This window comes from Corapipo altera, unplaced genomic scaffold (genome assembly GCF_003945725.1).
Source record: "Corapipo altera isolate COAL_440 unplaced genomic scaffold, ASM394572v1 214, whole genome shotgun sequence".
NCBI classification, from domain to species: Eukaryota; Metazoa; Chordata; class Aves; order Passeriformes; family Pipridae; genus Corapipo; species Corapipo altera.
The window spans coordinates 308,677-324,301 of record NW_020885031.1 but is presented as its reverse complement, the minus strand read 5'-3'; the positions used below and the strand labels follow the sequence as shown (position 1 = coordinate 324,301).

Below are 15,625 nucleotides of genomic sequence, written 5' to 3'. Positions count from 1 at the left end.
CACACAGGTTTTACTACCAGTCACCACGTCTCCATTATCCTGCTTCTAGGAGATTAATCAGATTAACTCCACAGCACCCCTTAACTCTAATGAGCTTCAAAATCCTTGACATGTCAAACGTGGCAGCTGCTCAGGGGTGTCCTCGTGGGCTGTCATGTCCAGTTAAGGGAAATTTTTAACAAGCTGATGATGCAAGATCCCCTTGACTCCAAAAACATAGTGTTCTGTGAGCTCCTGAGATGGCAGGATGCCAGAGTGAGATGGCACTTCTTCTCTGGGCAGTTTTTATTATTGCATATTCCACTTGCTTCCCCTTTGCCCTTTTAAGTCTTGTTGTGTAGATTTGGGAAGTTATCATTCCCCTACATCATCGAGTGCATATGTGTCAGGGACATACAAGTGACCTGATGTAGGTAAAACTCATCAAGTTATCTATCTATCTATCTATCTATTTATTTTTTTATTTATTTAAGTCAAAGGTGAGCATTCTCATTTTTATTCCTTGCCATGCATTAATATCCTTAGTGGTTTTGTCTATATTCACATAAAGAATTGCAAACTAAAGCTGCTTTTGTAAGGGTTTGATAAGTACAGCAGAATGTGTGGGAGGATGTTTGGAAGCTTCAGGTGCCTGCACCTCAGGCCTCGATCTTTTGAACATCAGGTGGTGTTCAGCTAATCTGTTCTTGCTGCTATTTTCAGCCACATCACCAGTGATCAGAACTCAGGAGGTGAAGACAAAGAAATCCAAGGAAAAGGAGAAAAAGCTCTTGAAGTGAAGATGCCGTACATGTTAGTGATTCCTTTCATGTAGGTACCTTGTGTTTAAAATATATTATATTTTTTAAAGGTAAATAATAAAAGTTCTTCCAGTTTTTTTAAGTCTTATTTATAGTTTTTACTTTTAAGTGAGCAAGAAGTACAGAGGAGTAGAAATACATTCAAGTAAGTAAGAAAACCTGGCCTTGAACACTTCCAGGGATGGGGCAGCCACATCTTCTCTGTGCCAGGGCCTCACCACCCTCACAGGGAAAGATTTCTACTGCAAATCTACCCTAAATTCTCCCTGTTTCAGTTTGAATTTCGTCCTATACCATGACATCTTTAAGGAGAATGGACTCATCAAGTTTTAGTTGGAATCTTGTATGGGGAGAAGAAATTAGTTTGAGTTGTTCCTAAGCTGTCCTCAGTTATTGTTGACAGTATTTTAATCCAGCTGATTTTTTTTATATTTTCTAACTATTTTTCCACTGTTTCTGATCCTTTTTGTAACAGTGTTGCAAGCTTAGTCAAAATATTAATAAAGGCATCTCCCCTTTCCTAGGAATCGTTTGCAATGAAAATGAAAGTATCATTTTAGATGGCTTGTGTATCACAGTCTGGACTTGCCATACCTATTGGACAAATCTACCCAAATTGTCCTAAGAAGAGGGTCAGGTGTAGAGAATAAGAGCCCCAGCAGGTTGGGAAAGGTCACAAGTCTCAGTTTGGTTCAAGGAGCCAAGCTAAAAAGAGTTTCAGAAGCTGCAGCCCTGTGCCAAGGGCCGGGAGCAGGTGGAGAGGTCAGAGGGCCAGAGCAAAGGAAGGGACATCTGCCAAGCAAAAAGGCAGCTTAACATCCTTTTGCTGGAACCCAGCAGAGTTGGGAACAGGTCTGGGCTTCCTCCCTGCCACCAGCAGCAGGCAAAAAATTGGCCTGGGGATGCAGCAGGCTTGTAGCTTCTCAGAGCAGCTGCACATCCTGGAGCCTGCAGCCCTAACAGCACTTTGTTATTCCGTGTCACATAGGTGGATGGCACAGGAGGACACCCCAGATGACAGCCAGCCCCTAAGAGAGAAAACCCAATACCAGGCTAATCTGTGGAGAGACTCCAAACAGTAAGTTTAACTCCCAGAGAGAATGTGGGATGGGCACGGGTTTTGCAAAGCAAACAAGCTGCCAGGCAGGTTTCTGCAGGAGACTTTGAACTGGTTTATGCCCAGTCCCCTTAGGCTGCCTGCACAGCACCCAGCTGCAGCATTCAGCATCTGCACACCAAACTACTTCACAGGCAGGAGCAGGTTGCATTCCACCTATAAGTAATCAAATTGTCTGATTTGTCACAAGTTTGTTGTCAGGGCTCTGTGGTTTTGCAGGCTTTGATAAGCTGTGAGTGAGACAGTTTATTATTTGCTTGGAGATCTCCTGAGGCTGTTAGATCCACACAGGAATGACAACAACTAGTTTTTTCTCACATGTAGCTGCACTAGTCTCACAGCCAGGACATTGTATTAGACAGGTATTAGCTGTTCCAGCACCATTATTTTTATGCAGCAAGGCAACTTTGTTTAAATATACCTTGATGCTTGAGTGAATATATTGCTCAATAATGAGAAAACACCTCTGTGAACTTGGAGATAATACTAATCAGCTCTTCCAGAAATACTGAAATCCAGACTTCTTTCTTTCACCACACCAATAATATTTAATTTACATAGCACAGGCCCTGCTGGGCAAGCTGTGATGTGAATGGCATAATAATTTAGAGGTGGTAGCAAAAGTTCAGTGCAGGTCTTTGTAGAAACCTCACTTGATCTTTCAGGAAGATGATACAGTCGTGAGGACTGTGAGTTGTCTGTGGGATCAAAGCACAGGGTGTTTAATTAAAAAAAAAATAAGTTGCTCTCAATTTGAGAGACGTCTCAGGATTGGTCTCTGACATGTTCATCACTGCGTTAGAGAATCTATTCCAGTGTAGGTTAAGTGGCTTTCTAGTGAATAACTTAATCTAATAGAATAGTTAATCTCCTCAGACAAGCCTCAAATGTGTGTATAAATACGCTCAAAAGGCAGCAGCAGTGCACTTGGGTGATTTCAAAGATCAGCTTCTGTTTCAGCTGTACCTCTGGGTATCAGGGATATTGTCAACTTCAGATTATTGTTAGAAAAGCCAAGCGCAGAGAATGCAATTGAGGTTGTTTTACTTGAGAAAACGAAAACTCGGTGTTTGTGCTGAAAAGCCTAGTCTTAAAAAAATAAAGAGAAGTTTAAGTAAGTATTTGCTAACAATACTGTGGTATTGTTCTTCAGTAGGCAGAATATGCCAGCTGACTCTGTTCTGGCCAGAGCCCTATTCCCTAGCCAGCCCAACTATCCAGGATTTTTGTGAGGCCTGCTCCCGCCCCTGACAAAGTAATTCATTAAACCCAGACTGTCCTGCCTGACCTTCGCTCTCCCCTCAGCAGGAGACGAGCTGTCTGCCAAGCCTTTCATTCGAGCCGACAGGATTGCTGGACAGTAGGAGGTAGTGGATGAACTATTTTGGGGTTCAGCTTTTGTTATTCCCAGGAGTGCTGGCCACCTTTCAGCAGTTCCCTAGCCACTTACATTTCGGGTCAAGTAGCTCGCTTGGGTCCAAGTTACCACAATGAGTCAGGTCACCGGTCAGCTGGTAACAGGCTGTCAATCCGAAAGTGTTTATTGTTTACTTAATACAGTACATAAATGAAAACACTTAGGTTGCTATTACAGTGTTGGTAACCACACTTCCCAGCACGCTTCCCAAGCCCAAGCCGTCGGTACCACCGTGCATACCATAGCCCCACTCAAAGCAACACAAACTCAAGTCCGGGGTCCAGATTTACCTGGACAGGCAGGTGCTTGGAATGCTGCTCATGACTTCTAAGCCTACCTTGTATCTCTTCAGCATGTGTTTGCAGTTGATTTTTCGGGTTGCCAGATGATTTCCTAAAGGGGATGGCAGAGATCTGCTGCTCACAGGTTGGTTTAGCTGGGTTCCATACAGGATTTCCGGAGCTCTGCACTTGAGAGGGTCTCCTACTGAAGAAGGGGAGCCCCCTCCTAAGGTTTAGGGGCTCGGTGACTCATCTAGGCAGGTTTGCCACTAGATCAGCAGCTTCCAACATCCCGTTAATGGTGTCCCCACCACTGATGCACAATTTGATCTTCGTGTTCAGTCACTAGGGTTCTATTACCGCATTCTTCCCAGCGTCTGACCTTCCCGTTCTCCACCAAGATAAATTTCCACTCCAGTCTGGTGTCTGCAGGCAGACTGATGGACTCGGACCAGAAGCCATCCTTGTCACACTTGAGGGGAACATAGCTGTGCCACTGGCCAAGACACTCGTGGTCCCCGGTGACACCGATGAGCTGAGCCTCGGAGTGTGTGATGTAGTGCACACGGAAAGCCACGTGGATGTTCTGGAACATGGGGGGCACGGCTGCAACCCTCTTGGCTTTCAAGTCCCCATCGCAGCAGTCTCCTTGTTCCCATTCCCTGCTGTCGGAGTCTTCCATGCTGCCATCCTTGCCGGCCCCCCCCTCGACCAGGTGCTCAGAAACAACTTCCCACTCTTCGTGGTCCAAGTCCCTACTCTCAGCTGGCTGCCCCGGCTGCTCCTCACTTCTGTCCTTACAGTCATCCTCAGAGGCTCCTGCCAAGTTCATCACGCACCATCCGTCACTTGCCTGTCCCACCTGAGCTCGCAGTTCCCCTACCTGCCTGCCGGCCGTCTCATCTGGATGCTCCCTGGCGCCGGTGGCATCCCGCTTCGGGATCAGCCGCTCCACCTCCCCGGCTTCACCCGAAACTCCCCCGCTCGGGACGTGGTTGATCTCTTCCCTCGGACCAGCCGCCAGATCCCCTCCTGCCTTCGGAGCGCCGGGCACAGCAGCCGCGACCTCCCGCCGCCCCGGCTCCGCGCTCGCCTCGGCATCCCCTGCAAGAGACATTTCGGGGAGGACGGGCCTGGTTAAGCGGAGGAGCCGCCGCGCCCCCCAGGCCCCCCCTGCCCTCCGCGGTACCTGTGGCCGCCGGCTCCCCGCTCGCCCGCCGGGGCCCCTCTCCGCCGGCCGCCGCCGCCGCCTCTCCGCCCTCCTCGCCTCTGCCGTCGCTGCCGCCGTACCAGAACCAGGCGAGGACGGCGGCCAGCAGCCCCACGAGCAGCGCGGGCAGGAGCCCCGCGGGCCAGAGCCCCGCGCCCAGCCAGCCCCAGCCGCGGGGCTCCGCGGGCAGCGCGGCGGCGCCGGGCGGCCGCACCACGGGCGGGCCGCGGTCGCGGGCCATGGCCGGGCACTGCAGCGACAGGGGCCCCGACCGGGGCCGCCCCCCTCGGGCAGCGCCTTAAACAGCGCCCCGGCCCCGGGGAGGAGCCGCCGCCGCCGCGGCGGGCGGGGCCGCGCGGGGGAAAGGCGGGTCGGGATAAACTCCGAAAGTCGGGGGGAAAAGTTGAAAGGCTTCACGTGCACACTCCCTTTTCTGCCTTCTCTCCCTTTTTTCCGCTTCTCTTTCCTCGGTTTCCACAACTTAGCCGTGCTGCCAGTTAAACCAATGCAAAACTGAAGGGAGCTGACAGGTAAAAGGTGAGGACTGAATGCGTGAGGTTCTTAGCTGGTTTTTTTGCCTGAAAGCAAGCACTGGAGCTACAGCAACTGCAGATTATGAAGTTTCACAGAATCACAGAATTGTTAGGGTTGGAAAGGACCTCTGGAGATCATCTAGACCAAGGCAAGGTCACCTAGAGCAGGTTTAACTCTAGCAGTGCTGGTGGCCTTAGATGCTCTAACAGAGTGTGCCACGGGTGACTGCTTTGCTGGTACTTTTAATGCTTGAAAATCCAGGCTTGCTATCCCTGAGAAGTGAGATGAATTCACTACTTGTAACTTCTGCATTATACTCTAATGACTACGACTGCATTCCTTGACATTGCCCTGCTCTCCTGGCTTCTCTGTTATGCTCAGGAAGCTTTTCGGATTACCAGGACTTCAGAGCCCATTAGTGCAGAGGATATTTGATGTTCATTTTAATTTACCTTCATTTTACGATGCTTGAAGTGATATGTCAAACTGTGTTTCAAAATTAAGAGAGTATACAGATAGATCTTACTAGGAACCTGAGAAATTCAGTAAATGCAGCTTGGGACTTTGTGTTTTGAATCGGTAGTTCTGGAGTGACAACCTGTAAAAATGTCTATAACACCAGAGATTAACACCAGGGAAGGAGTTGGGGGGGGGGGGGCAGTTCCACTCAGTTCTGATTGCTGCCTTTTTTTTTTTTTAATCCATTCTCTTTATCTGACCAAAGGTGTTGCCATGACTGGATCTCTGAGGCCCACTGACGAGATTTAAGGCACTATCTCATTAGAAAAGACAATGGCTAAGTGGATGTCCCAGTAAGTCTCTTTCCAGTGTGTGAACTTCTTAATCTTTCAGTGTCATTTAGAGCAGCGCTGCCTCAGCTTAGCAGGACAGCAAATGTCACTCGAATTTATAGAAGCACAAGTGTGCAGCCTCCGTGGTGCAGTTCCCTGGCTGATCTGGAAGAGGGTGGCCTGTGCAGATGCACAGAATTCATGATCTCAATATTTTTCCTTTCTTTGCTTACCACGGCAGCTCGGGCACCGTGTCTCCAGAGTGCTCCCCCAGCGAGGTGCTGAGCTGGTGTGTAACTCAGAACGTCTATTTTGGTCCCTGGACGTGTGGGATGTGTCCTGGCATGTGCTGAATGTGCACTGCTCACATCTCCTGCTCAGTACTGCGGGAGAGGGAAGAGCTGAGGAGCCAGGACCCGCCTGGGCACTTTCTCTGTGGCTGTGGGTTTGAGTGTACTCTCTTTTACCACTGTCAGTGCTTCAAGGTGCAGCTCAGCCTTGCTACTTAAAACAGACCCTTGGCTGCAATGAGTTGTGCTAAATACTGTAACTCTGTGTAGTAAGTGGTGTTTTTGCAGTTTACTTATATTCCTTTTTTCTAGCCTTCAAAACAGAGCCAGTGCCCTGCTCTGTGTCTGTGCACCACCTTGCTCAGCTGGGATTGCCAGTTCGGGCACCCACACGCTGCTGTTCTGTAAGTACTGTGTGTGCACTGCAATTTAAACTTCCCAGTCACCTCCCTGCAGCAGAGCAGACAAAACCCATTAATCACTGTAGCATTACACTAAAAGAGCATCATTCTGCCAGCCCTCAGCACAGATGAAGAGGTAGTGCTTGGAGCTGCTAACCCCACATATCTTTTCTTAAACATATTTATGCTGGACATAACTAGTTTTAGCCATGGCTGTAACAGTGATACCCTGTCCAGGCAGCAGCCGAGTTGTCTGCTTTTGAACTCCTCTTTTGATGCCTATAATTTTTTTTCTTATTAATTTTAATTTTTTTTGTTCATGGTGAATACTAAAGCTGAAACTCCTGAATTCCTGATCACTTATGAAGTGTTAGAAGCAGAGATGCTGGATAGGAGAGAGTGAGAAGAGTCACTGAGGGACTGAAGTTCCTGTTCTTAAGCAAACACACGGATTGTTGCAGGCAGTAACTTACCCCTGGCTTTGGTCCCTTCCTCTCTAGGAATTCATTAAATGCTCACATCCCCTAGAACGTGGAGACCTCTGCCTCCTAAGAGAATTTCCAAAGCAGATCAACAGAAATGCTCCAAAATGTATCTTAGGGTTGTTTTTTTAAAGCTTTCACCAGAACCAAACAAGGTGCCAATAAAGGGGTGAGGAGACCCTTTCTCAAAGTCTCGGGGATACAGTTCTGTTTTTAATTATTTCAAGCCTTTAGTTTGTTCATGCAGTCATTCCTGATGAGGCATTAGTTTGGAGAGCAGTGTTCTGGGAACGCCACCACTGTGTGTTCAGTGAGTGGGGTGGCAGTTGCTGGACTGTATTTGGAAAAGCTGCACGTGACTTTGCAGAATTCCCAGCTGACTGGCCCAAGATCAGGAGCCTTTTCACGTTTCAGAGCCAAAACAGGAGGGCAGATATTTACTCTGACAGCTCTATAAACAGCTCTGCAGCCAGGGCTGTTGTTAGGAAGGGCTGGCCCACGGTCACTGTCCCAGAGGAACTCTCTGGATGTTATCCTGTCAGCTGTGCCATCTAGTGTGGTGACAGGGAATCTCGACTGAGAAATGTCCCACTGTCCTGGCTCTGACAGTTGGGGATGCTATTTAGAGAGCACCTCTGAGCCTGGCCACTGTCTGATCCCGTGGAGAGAACTGCTCTTAAACAAGCCTTGTGTGTGTACAGTGCTTCCTCCAGTTTTACAATAGAACAAAATGGAAACGTGAGTAAGTAAGTAAGAAATACAAATTGGGGAGCCCTGTTATTCCCCGTGGATGTGCTGTCATGGCACTGGAAGTGCTTAGGCTAAAGTAGCCTTCCCTAAGAGCCAGGCTAAAATCTAGGGTTCAAGACACTGCTGTCATGGAGGTTTTCCTGCCAGTTGTTTGACACTTTCTTGTTGGGTCCCCACCCAAGCAGGCAGAAAAATGGGAAGGGCAAAGTATTCCTATACTTTGGACCTGCATTGCACCCCGGGAGGAAACCGTGGCCCCGAGTGCCATTCTGTCCCATCCCTTTCCCACAGTGTTTGGAGTATCTCAGCTGTGAACACGGGACACTCTGTGCAACATTGCACAGCAGTCAGCAGGTGGCACAGGAGGAGTATGGCTGGCAGGAAAAGCTTTTTTTTTTCCAAACAGAGGGGAGGTGCTTTCTCTCGGGTGCTATTAGCTTTTTGAAGAGTGGTTGGTAATGGGGGCACCCCAGATCCAGACCTGCTTCCCATTATCAACCATTAAAATCTGGAAGGCAGCTAAAAGGGACCTCAGCAGTCCTCTTTAGGCACTGTGTCATTTTTTAAGAACAGTGACCAAACCTGGACACAGATGCCACCCCCAGAGGTCTCACCCAGGCTGAGAAGCACAGAGGGTTATCTTATCCTGAGGACAAAGGACAAGATAAGATGTCCTCAGGATAAGATGCTTCCTATTTTTTTTGCATAACCAGGATATTGCTCATATTTACAATCAACCAAAATCCCTGTATCCTTCCCTTGCTGAACTCCTGCCTGACCAGTTGTTTCTCATTTGCTCCTTGCTCAGCTGAGAAGTTCTGCTTGGAGTAGTCATTCGCCCCTGTTCTTGTTTTCCAGGTTTTGTCCAGCATGTCAGGATTGCTTTGAATCCATTTGAAGCCCTTCAGCATCTTGGTAGCGTTTTCCAGGGGCTCATCTGCAAGTTGAATAGGAAGCAGACTGGTTTTCTGTGGATTTTCAAGGACACAGCTTGTGATCCAGAGTTTTTTCTGCTGTTTTTCCATCTTATAATGCATTTTGTCCTTGCTTAGCTGACTCAAATGGTCTAATGCCATTCTCTCCTACTTACCCATAGTAATCTCACTTGGAATTCTTTCTTGGGTTTGAAGTAGAGCTTATTGCTTGCCCTGGCCAGTCTCTTCCTGCATGTCCTGTGCTTCCTCTGAACTTCTGTACTGTGACAGTAATATCAAGGAATGACAGCTTTCCCTACCCTACATCCCTTTTCCTCGTAGCTTTGTTTCCTATGAGCCTTTATTTGCCAGCTTTTTCAGTTTATTAGTCACTCTCTGTGCAAGTCACACTTTCTATTTTGTTGTTCTCCCTTCTCCTTTTCCCTAGCTGGTACACATTCCATGTGCCCTTTCAGGAGTGGGAAGGCTTTTCACCTCCTCCCAGGCATAAAACAGAGTGTGATAAATTTGGCTAAATTCTGTGAAATGTAAAAAGTGCCTCAAGGTCATTTCAGACTTCATAGGTCTTAGATATTGAATCATAATTAAGATTTTCCAGCAAAATCCCGCTGACTGACTCCCATGGTTGTCTCACATCCTGGAGACATTATGCTTTGATTTCCATGTCAGTTCTTTATGTTGTCAGGCCCTTGGAAAAATGCAGCAGAAAAGGCAGCCAAATATTTCTTTTCAGGCAACTTTTAACACAGAAATGTATCCAAGTCCAAAGTCTGAAGAGCACTGAGAAAACAAGTAAAAGCTCGAGTAGAATCTTCTAAGCTGGAGACAGAGAACAGTTAATTCTGAGAAAATACCAGAAATGCATTTTTAGCTGCTGGGAAGGAAGAATTCCTGGGAGGACATTCCGGAGGGAGCTCAGGTGGAGTGTGGTATTATTCCACACTGTTCCTCACAGCATGTTAACCATGTTGTCAGGCTTTCCAGGCAAATGTCTTTTCCTGGTTGTTTTTCCTGTGAAATGAAGCTTTTTGTCCTCACTGAAGGGGACTTCAGAGCCCGTCACCAGCAGGCTCATGGAAACATGGCTTTTGCACCATCTTAAATATTCCCTCGGATCCAGTGCCAGGCGTAACAATCTGCCTCTCTGAGCAAGGGTTTTGCTGAGCTCTGTGTGAAGTGTGTCTCAATGAAGTGGCCAAGGACATGTGGAGGAGTACAGCAGAGATAAGGCACAGAGGCCTCTGGGTGAGCTTCCTTCCTTTTGAGGGGCACTTTTCTCCCCCCTAGCCTGGCTGAATATTCTTTTATACTTCGTATAAAAGAATTCTCAGGAGGTTAAGATGCTCTTAATTTTCAGCAGATAACTCAGGCCAAAACTTTACAGAGTTTCTGAATGTGGGTGTTCATTCCCCCTTATTTTAGATGCTGCTTTACTGAAAGCAGCAAGCAATGAATTTGTTTTATAAATCACATTATATAATTCAAAACTAAATTCTAAATTCCCTGAATCAGCTTTTTTCCTTGTTTTCTGTTTTGCCTGGCTGAGGGTTCTTGTGAAAGGATTCTTCTAAGTCTGTAAGCTCTGATGGGAGTGTTTATCTTCATGACCTGAGGAAGTTTGATCACATATTTGATATTCAAATATTAATCTCGTATCATTATCATTAATCATATTTGATTACATATCTGATACTATGTACTTTTCCTCCCTGAAATAAAAAGCCAGGGATATAAATAAGGCAGAAACAGGAGTCCTTCATGTGCCTTGAAATATGGTCTTGCTGTCATCAAATCTCTGTGTGCTTCTCTGAAACTGTCCCCACAAGTTCCTCTTTCCCGAGTTAAATGTGTGAGAGAGGATGTCACTGGTACCTTGGTCATGTGATGACAGGAGAAAGCATGAAGTCCTTTCCCACCCAGTGGTGATGGGGGAAAGGGCAAGCCATGTCACTCGGTGCAGTGACTGCACCCTGAGACCCAGGTCACATGCTGGAACCAACCAGGGGGGGATTTTTTTTTGCTTCCCCAAAGTATTCCCTTTGGAGACACAGCTGAGCTATCCAAGGTATTGCAGACTGTGCTGCAGGTTAGTGGTTACCCCCTAGGGCCTGGCTCTGCTTTTGGCCACAAGATATTAAATACTCACAGTTGGGGCTGGCAGGCCCAACCGAGTGCAACGTGGCACTGGAGCTGGAGCCTGGGATCTGACAAGGAATGGGGACAGATGAGCTGGATTCTGGAAGAGGCATGGGCCTGGAAATCACAACAGGGTGCTGGGTTGTTTGCCTGCCTTCTCAGAAGGTCGAGAACAGATCCTAAGGTAGGAGATTCCATGGGCTTCCTCCCGGGATTAGACCCCAAGGAGCCCCTTCGTTGCTTTAACTCCTTGCACATCATTTTCCCCCATCCTTCTCCTTGCTTCGGTCATTTAAGACCTCCTCCTCTGGCACATTTCCAGGGAAACCGGTGCCTGCCATGCCCTCAGGGCTGGGAGCCGAGGGCTGTCCCACACACAGCCCCCTTGTGTGAGCTGGCAGGCAGGAGCTGTTTGTATCCAGGCTGACATACAAAGCGTTTGTTTGCCAGCGGCTGCCACCGACTGTCCGGGAGCAGGGCTTGGGATTAAAGATGACTCATTGTGCCCTTATTTCTGGGCCTACCAAGTGTGCATTTAAGTGCAGTAGACGCTGGGAATCAGGGAGAGACTCCCAGTGTGAGCCTTTTTGGTCTTCCATCATCTGTGCCAATGAGTTTGGTGCACTTTAAGGACACAGACCACGGGCTTTGTGGATGGAAAGACTCCAAAGGAGCTCAGCTGTGCTGCTCTGGTGCCACTGAAGCTAAAAGAGACATTGCAGAATTTTAATCAGAGTTAGTTCAGTGTCTGAGTAAATCATAATGTGATGCAGGCAGGCAAAATCATGTAATTGCAGCCTTCAATACCTGTGTGTGTTTCAGGAATGGGGGGAAGATCTCGGGCTGTGACATAAGGCAGGCTCAGAACAAAGCAGACTCTGATTGTAGGTCTGCAGCCTCTCAAATGCAGTTAGCAGAGGCTGTGAAAATCCCTGGAGCAAGACCTCCACTTTTCCTCAATAAAATAGTGTGGAGAGGCAGTGTGCATCCAGGCTTTAATGCAGCAGCAGACATCCAAAGTGCCAGTATCTGCTCCTGAACTCTTTCAGATCAATAAGCAGTTCAGCATAGGCTAACAAAAGGAAAACAAGACTCCTAGAGTCTTGCCCTATCATATCCCAGTGGAGCATCCTTCATGGAGTGGCATTGATGTGGGATACCACTCACAGGAGGGGGAAATGTGTGCCATTGGTTTGCTAATTTTAAATGTGCTCTCCTAGTACAGTTCACTTAAAAGTAGGTGTGGGTTGTTGAAACTCAGTCAGGCTGAGTCCCAGATGGGGCAAATAAATGGAACAGGTCTCCCTCTCTGCCCCATTCCTTTGGGAGGCTTTGGGTCAGGGGCCAGAGAGTTCATCCACTGCTGTGGGATTTGGGCCCTGAAGTCCCACTGACAGTCCTAGACTGTCATCCTCCCTTTTTCAGGAGGCGTACATGTCATACTATAGGAAAAGGTACACAAGCACCGTTTATTCTGTTTGAGTGACAGGTTATTTATAATTTCTGGCATGTTCAGGGTTATCAGGAGAGGTTTTCAAGGCTGGAGGGTAAAGTCTCTGCTCTCCAGTGTCTTATGTTGATGGGAAAGTGTATGACTGATAAAGTACCTGACCTGTATGACTAACCTGACCCTGTTAGCCAGCTGTGCCAGAAACCTGCCAGCTCCTTATAACTCTCTGTATCTATAGTAAGATCAGAGTTACATTTTTATGGGGATTCAGGCTTTGTTGGCCTCCTGTTTCTAATCAGTAATGAGGGGCAGGGGGTTTATAAGGAAAGAGGGAACACAGTCCTCGACTGGTTTTGCCTTTCTCCAGGGTTGTTTTTGCCAGGTTCTCCTGTGCTGGGAGCAGCATGGGGACATATCAGCTGTGCTTTTGGTTCCTCCCTGGGTGCTCCCACACTTGTGCTTGTCCCTTGGTGTGCAGAGGGTGTTCCCAGCAGTCCAGGGCTGTTTGTAGTGCTCAGCAGGAGCAGGACAAGTAAACCTGGTTGGTCCTGGAGCTGCCTCAGGGCTGGATGGAAGAATGAGGGTTTGGAGAGGTTGTGTCAGTCTCTGTGGGCAATACTTAAGAGATCAAGCACTTGAAAGACACTGTTCTTCCTGCTGCAATCTGCATAGCAGCCACTAAAACCTGAATTAAGGGAGTAAAACTCTGGCAGCAGGAGCTTTACTGATTAGTTGGGCTTGGCACTGCAAGCCAGGCCCTGAGCAAACCTTGTGTAGGTTATCCAGACAGTGCCGGCTTGCCAGAGCCTCCCATTCATCCCAGTGCACGTCCTGCAGCTTCCTTGCCTTCCTTTCCCAGCAAGATCCCTGTTTCACAGCCCCTGGTGACATTCCCCCACACAGTTGGGCACCCCTGAGTCACGAGGCTCCATGAGCAGAAGCGGCCGGTGAGTCAGGGGAGCAGCAAATGAGACCAGAAGTAGCTGATGGGTGTGACTGGCTGCCCTTGCTAATTGTGGTGTAGCTCAGATGATGAGGAATATGGCTCTGGGTGTGTGCAATTGTAAAATGTGCTATGTGATCTATATCACAATTAGGACATGTATGTCTCTGTGTGTGTGTGTCTTACAATCCGTGAGGACTGTGGTTATTTAGCTGGAGAGTCAAAAACAGGAGAGTGGAGCAGGCCCAAATGTCAGAGGGAAGAACATTTTTACTGCTGTTCTGGTAATAGTTAAGAGTATTAATTTCCTCAGCAGCAAAATTAAGTGCTGTAGGCAAATCTCTCGTCCCCTGAGTTGTCACAGTCCCAAATCTGGCAGCTCTAACCCAAGAGCAAAGGCTGCTCTTACACAAGACCCAGCTTTGCTCCCAGCCCTCTCCAAGGTCGCTGATGGTCCTGGTAATTGCAGTGTAGCTCTGCCCCATAGTGAACTGCTTTCCTGCCAGCACTTAATTTGCACTGTGTGGGAAGAATAAATTAAAGCTGGAGACAGTGAAATGCGATCTCTACCTACTTAGAAACCTTTCACAAATGTCTCAACTCTCAGCTGAAATCAGGATCTTATAATTAGGTTATTATTTTATTAATTAAGCATGGAGTACTAGAAACATACCCAGTGTGTGTGAGTTCATTGATGACAAGGAGGTGTGTTAGCTGTGCAGGGAAAGCAGAAGAGCAAAGCCTCTGAAAGCCAAATTGTAGATAAGACAGAAACTGGTAGAGCATTTATTAAGTAAAGCACTTTTCTAGTTGCAGCTGCATTCTTGGTGTGGAGATGAAACTACACTTCTGTTTCATGTGTCTGTGTGCCCTCAGGTCACAGCTCCTAAAGGAAGCAGTGCAAGACCTGGATCCAGTCGGACGTGGTGTGAACAGGTCTGGCAACAGGGGCAGATGATTGTAGCACCAAATGCTGAAGTAAGGAAAAGCACGATTCCTGTCTGGGGTGTCAAAGAGCAGAGACTCATGAAATGACATGGATGCACACAGAGACAAGGAAAAACACCCCACCCCTCCCGTGTGCTGTTCCAACCCTTTATTGTGGCCAACATAAGACATTCACTGGAAAAATGTCTGATAGTTACTAAACCCCAGGAGTAGGATTAAGGATTTCTGGGGTCTGTTCTGATTTGTCTGATACTGTGCTCTGTGATTTCCCAATTCCTTCCCTGAGAAGCTTTTCCCCTCTCTACACAGACCCGAAGGAGCTGAGTAACTGGTGTTGCACAAACTGAAGAAGCCACTTGACAAGCTCAGTAAGTTTGGCTTTTTATGTCTCTTCAAGGTATTCCCAGTGCATGGGACAGGACTGTTTCATCATGTACACACTTTCCAGAATGTGGGCCTTGTCTGCCTCTCTTCCTGGCAGTATCATCATGATTTTGGAAAGGGAAGATGTGCCTCTGCTTGTTTCAGGGATCTGCAGTTGTGAGACAGGACTGTGCCTTGAGCCAGCAGTGCACCCACTGCATTCCCGTGCTGCACTTTCAGAGGTGGAGTCGCTCCTCACGGGAATGTTTCCAATGTATCGTGGCCAGTGAGCACTTCCTTGGTTTCCAAAGGTAAAATAATTTGCCAAAAAAAGAAAAAAATTCTCGCTGAGAGTCTAGAAAATCTCCTTGGAGAAGGGGTGTGGTTCTATGCATCACACGGGTAGCTTTTTGTAGAAAAATAAACCGAAATAATGGGTTAAGCAAACCCAAAATTCTGCAGAAATCTTTGCTTGAGATATAAATATTCATGCCAGGGTTCAGCAAAAAGAATTTCAGTGATCCCGTGGTCTGCAAGGATCCTTTATCTGTTTCAGTAGCAAACTAAATTTAGGCTTTGAAAAACCAAAATATCTCCCAATTAAGATAGAATTTCTTAAATATTCCTGCCTTTCTTTTGATTTGCCAGGGTTTCGGTGCTCAGATAAACCAGGATGTTCTTTAACATCACGAATAAAGAAATGCCTGATGGCTGTGGCAAGTAGTTGTGATAAAAATGGCTCTGCATAACTAGAGAATTGCTGTGTATTCCTGGTCT

At 47.4% G+C, this 15,625-nt stretch overlaps 2 protein-coding genes across 2 annotated transcripts in view; one reads left to right on the top strand and one right to left on the bottom strand.

The window, feature by feature from the left end:
* The window catches only part of CCDC158 (coiled-coil domain containing 158), a 27,811-nt gene extending 12,209 nt beyond the window's left edge, over positions 1-15,602 (top strand). Inside the window, 3 exon segments of the mRNA XM_027668204.1 lie at positions 703-810; positions 1,789-1,878; positions 14,414-15,602. Coding sequence (XP_027524005.1) covers positions 703-717 — 15 coding nt within the window. The 3' untranslated portion in view covers positions 718-810; positions 1,789-1,878; positions 14,414-15,602.
* On the bottom strand, positions 3,425-5,066 carry STBD1 (starch binding domain 1). The gene is made up of 2 exons (XM_027668219.1): positions 4,805-5,066; positions 3,425-4,719 (listed from the first exon to the last, which is right to left on the bottom strand). Exons 1-2 carry the CDS (start codon positions 5,064-5,066, stop codon positions 3,911-3,913), a joined length of 1,071 nt encoding a protein of 356 aa, XP_027524020.1. The 3' UTR covers positions 3,425-3,910.
* Positions 15,603-15,625: the final 23 nt, after the last annotated feature.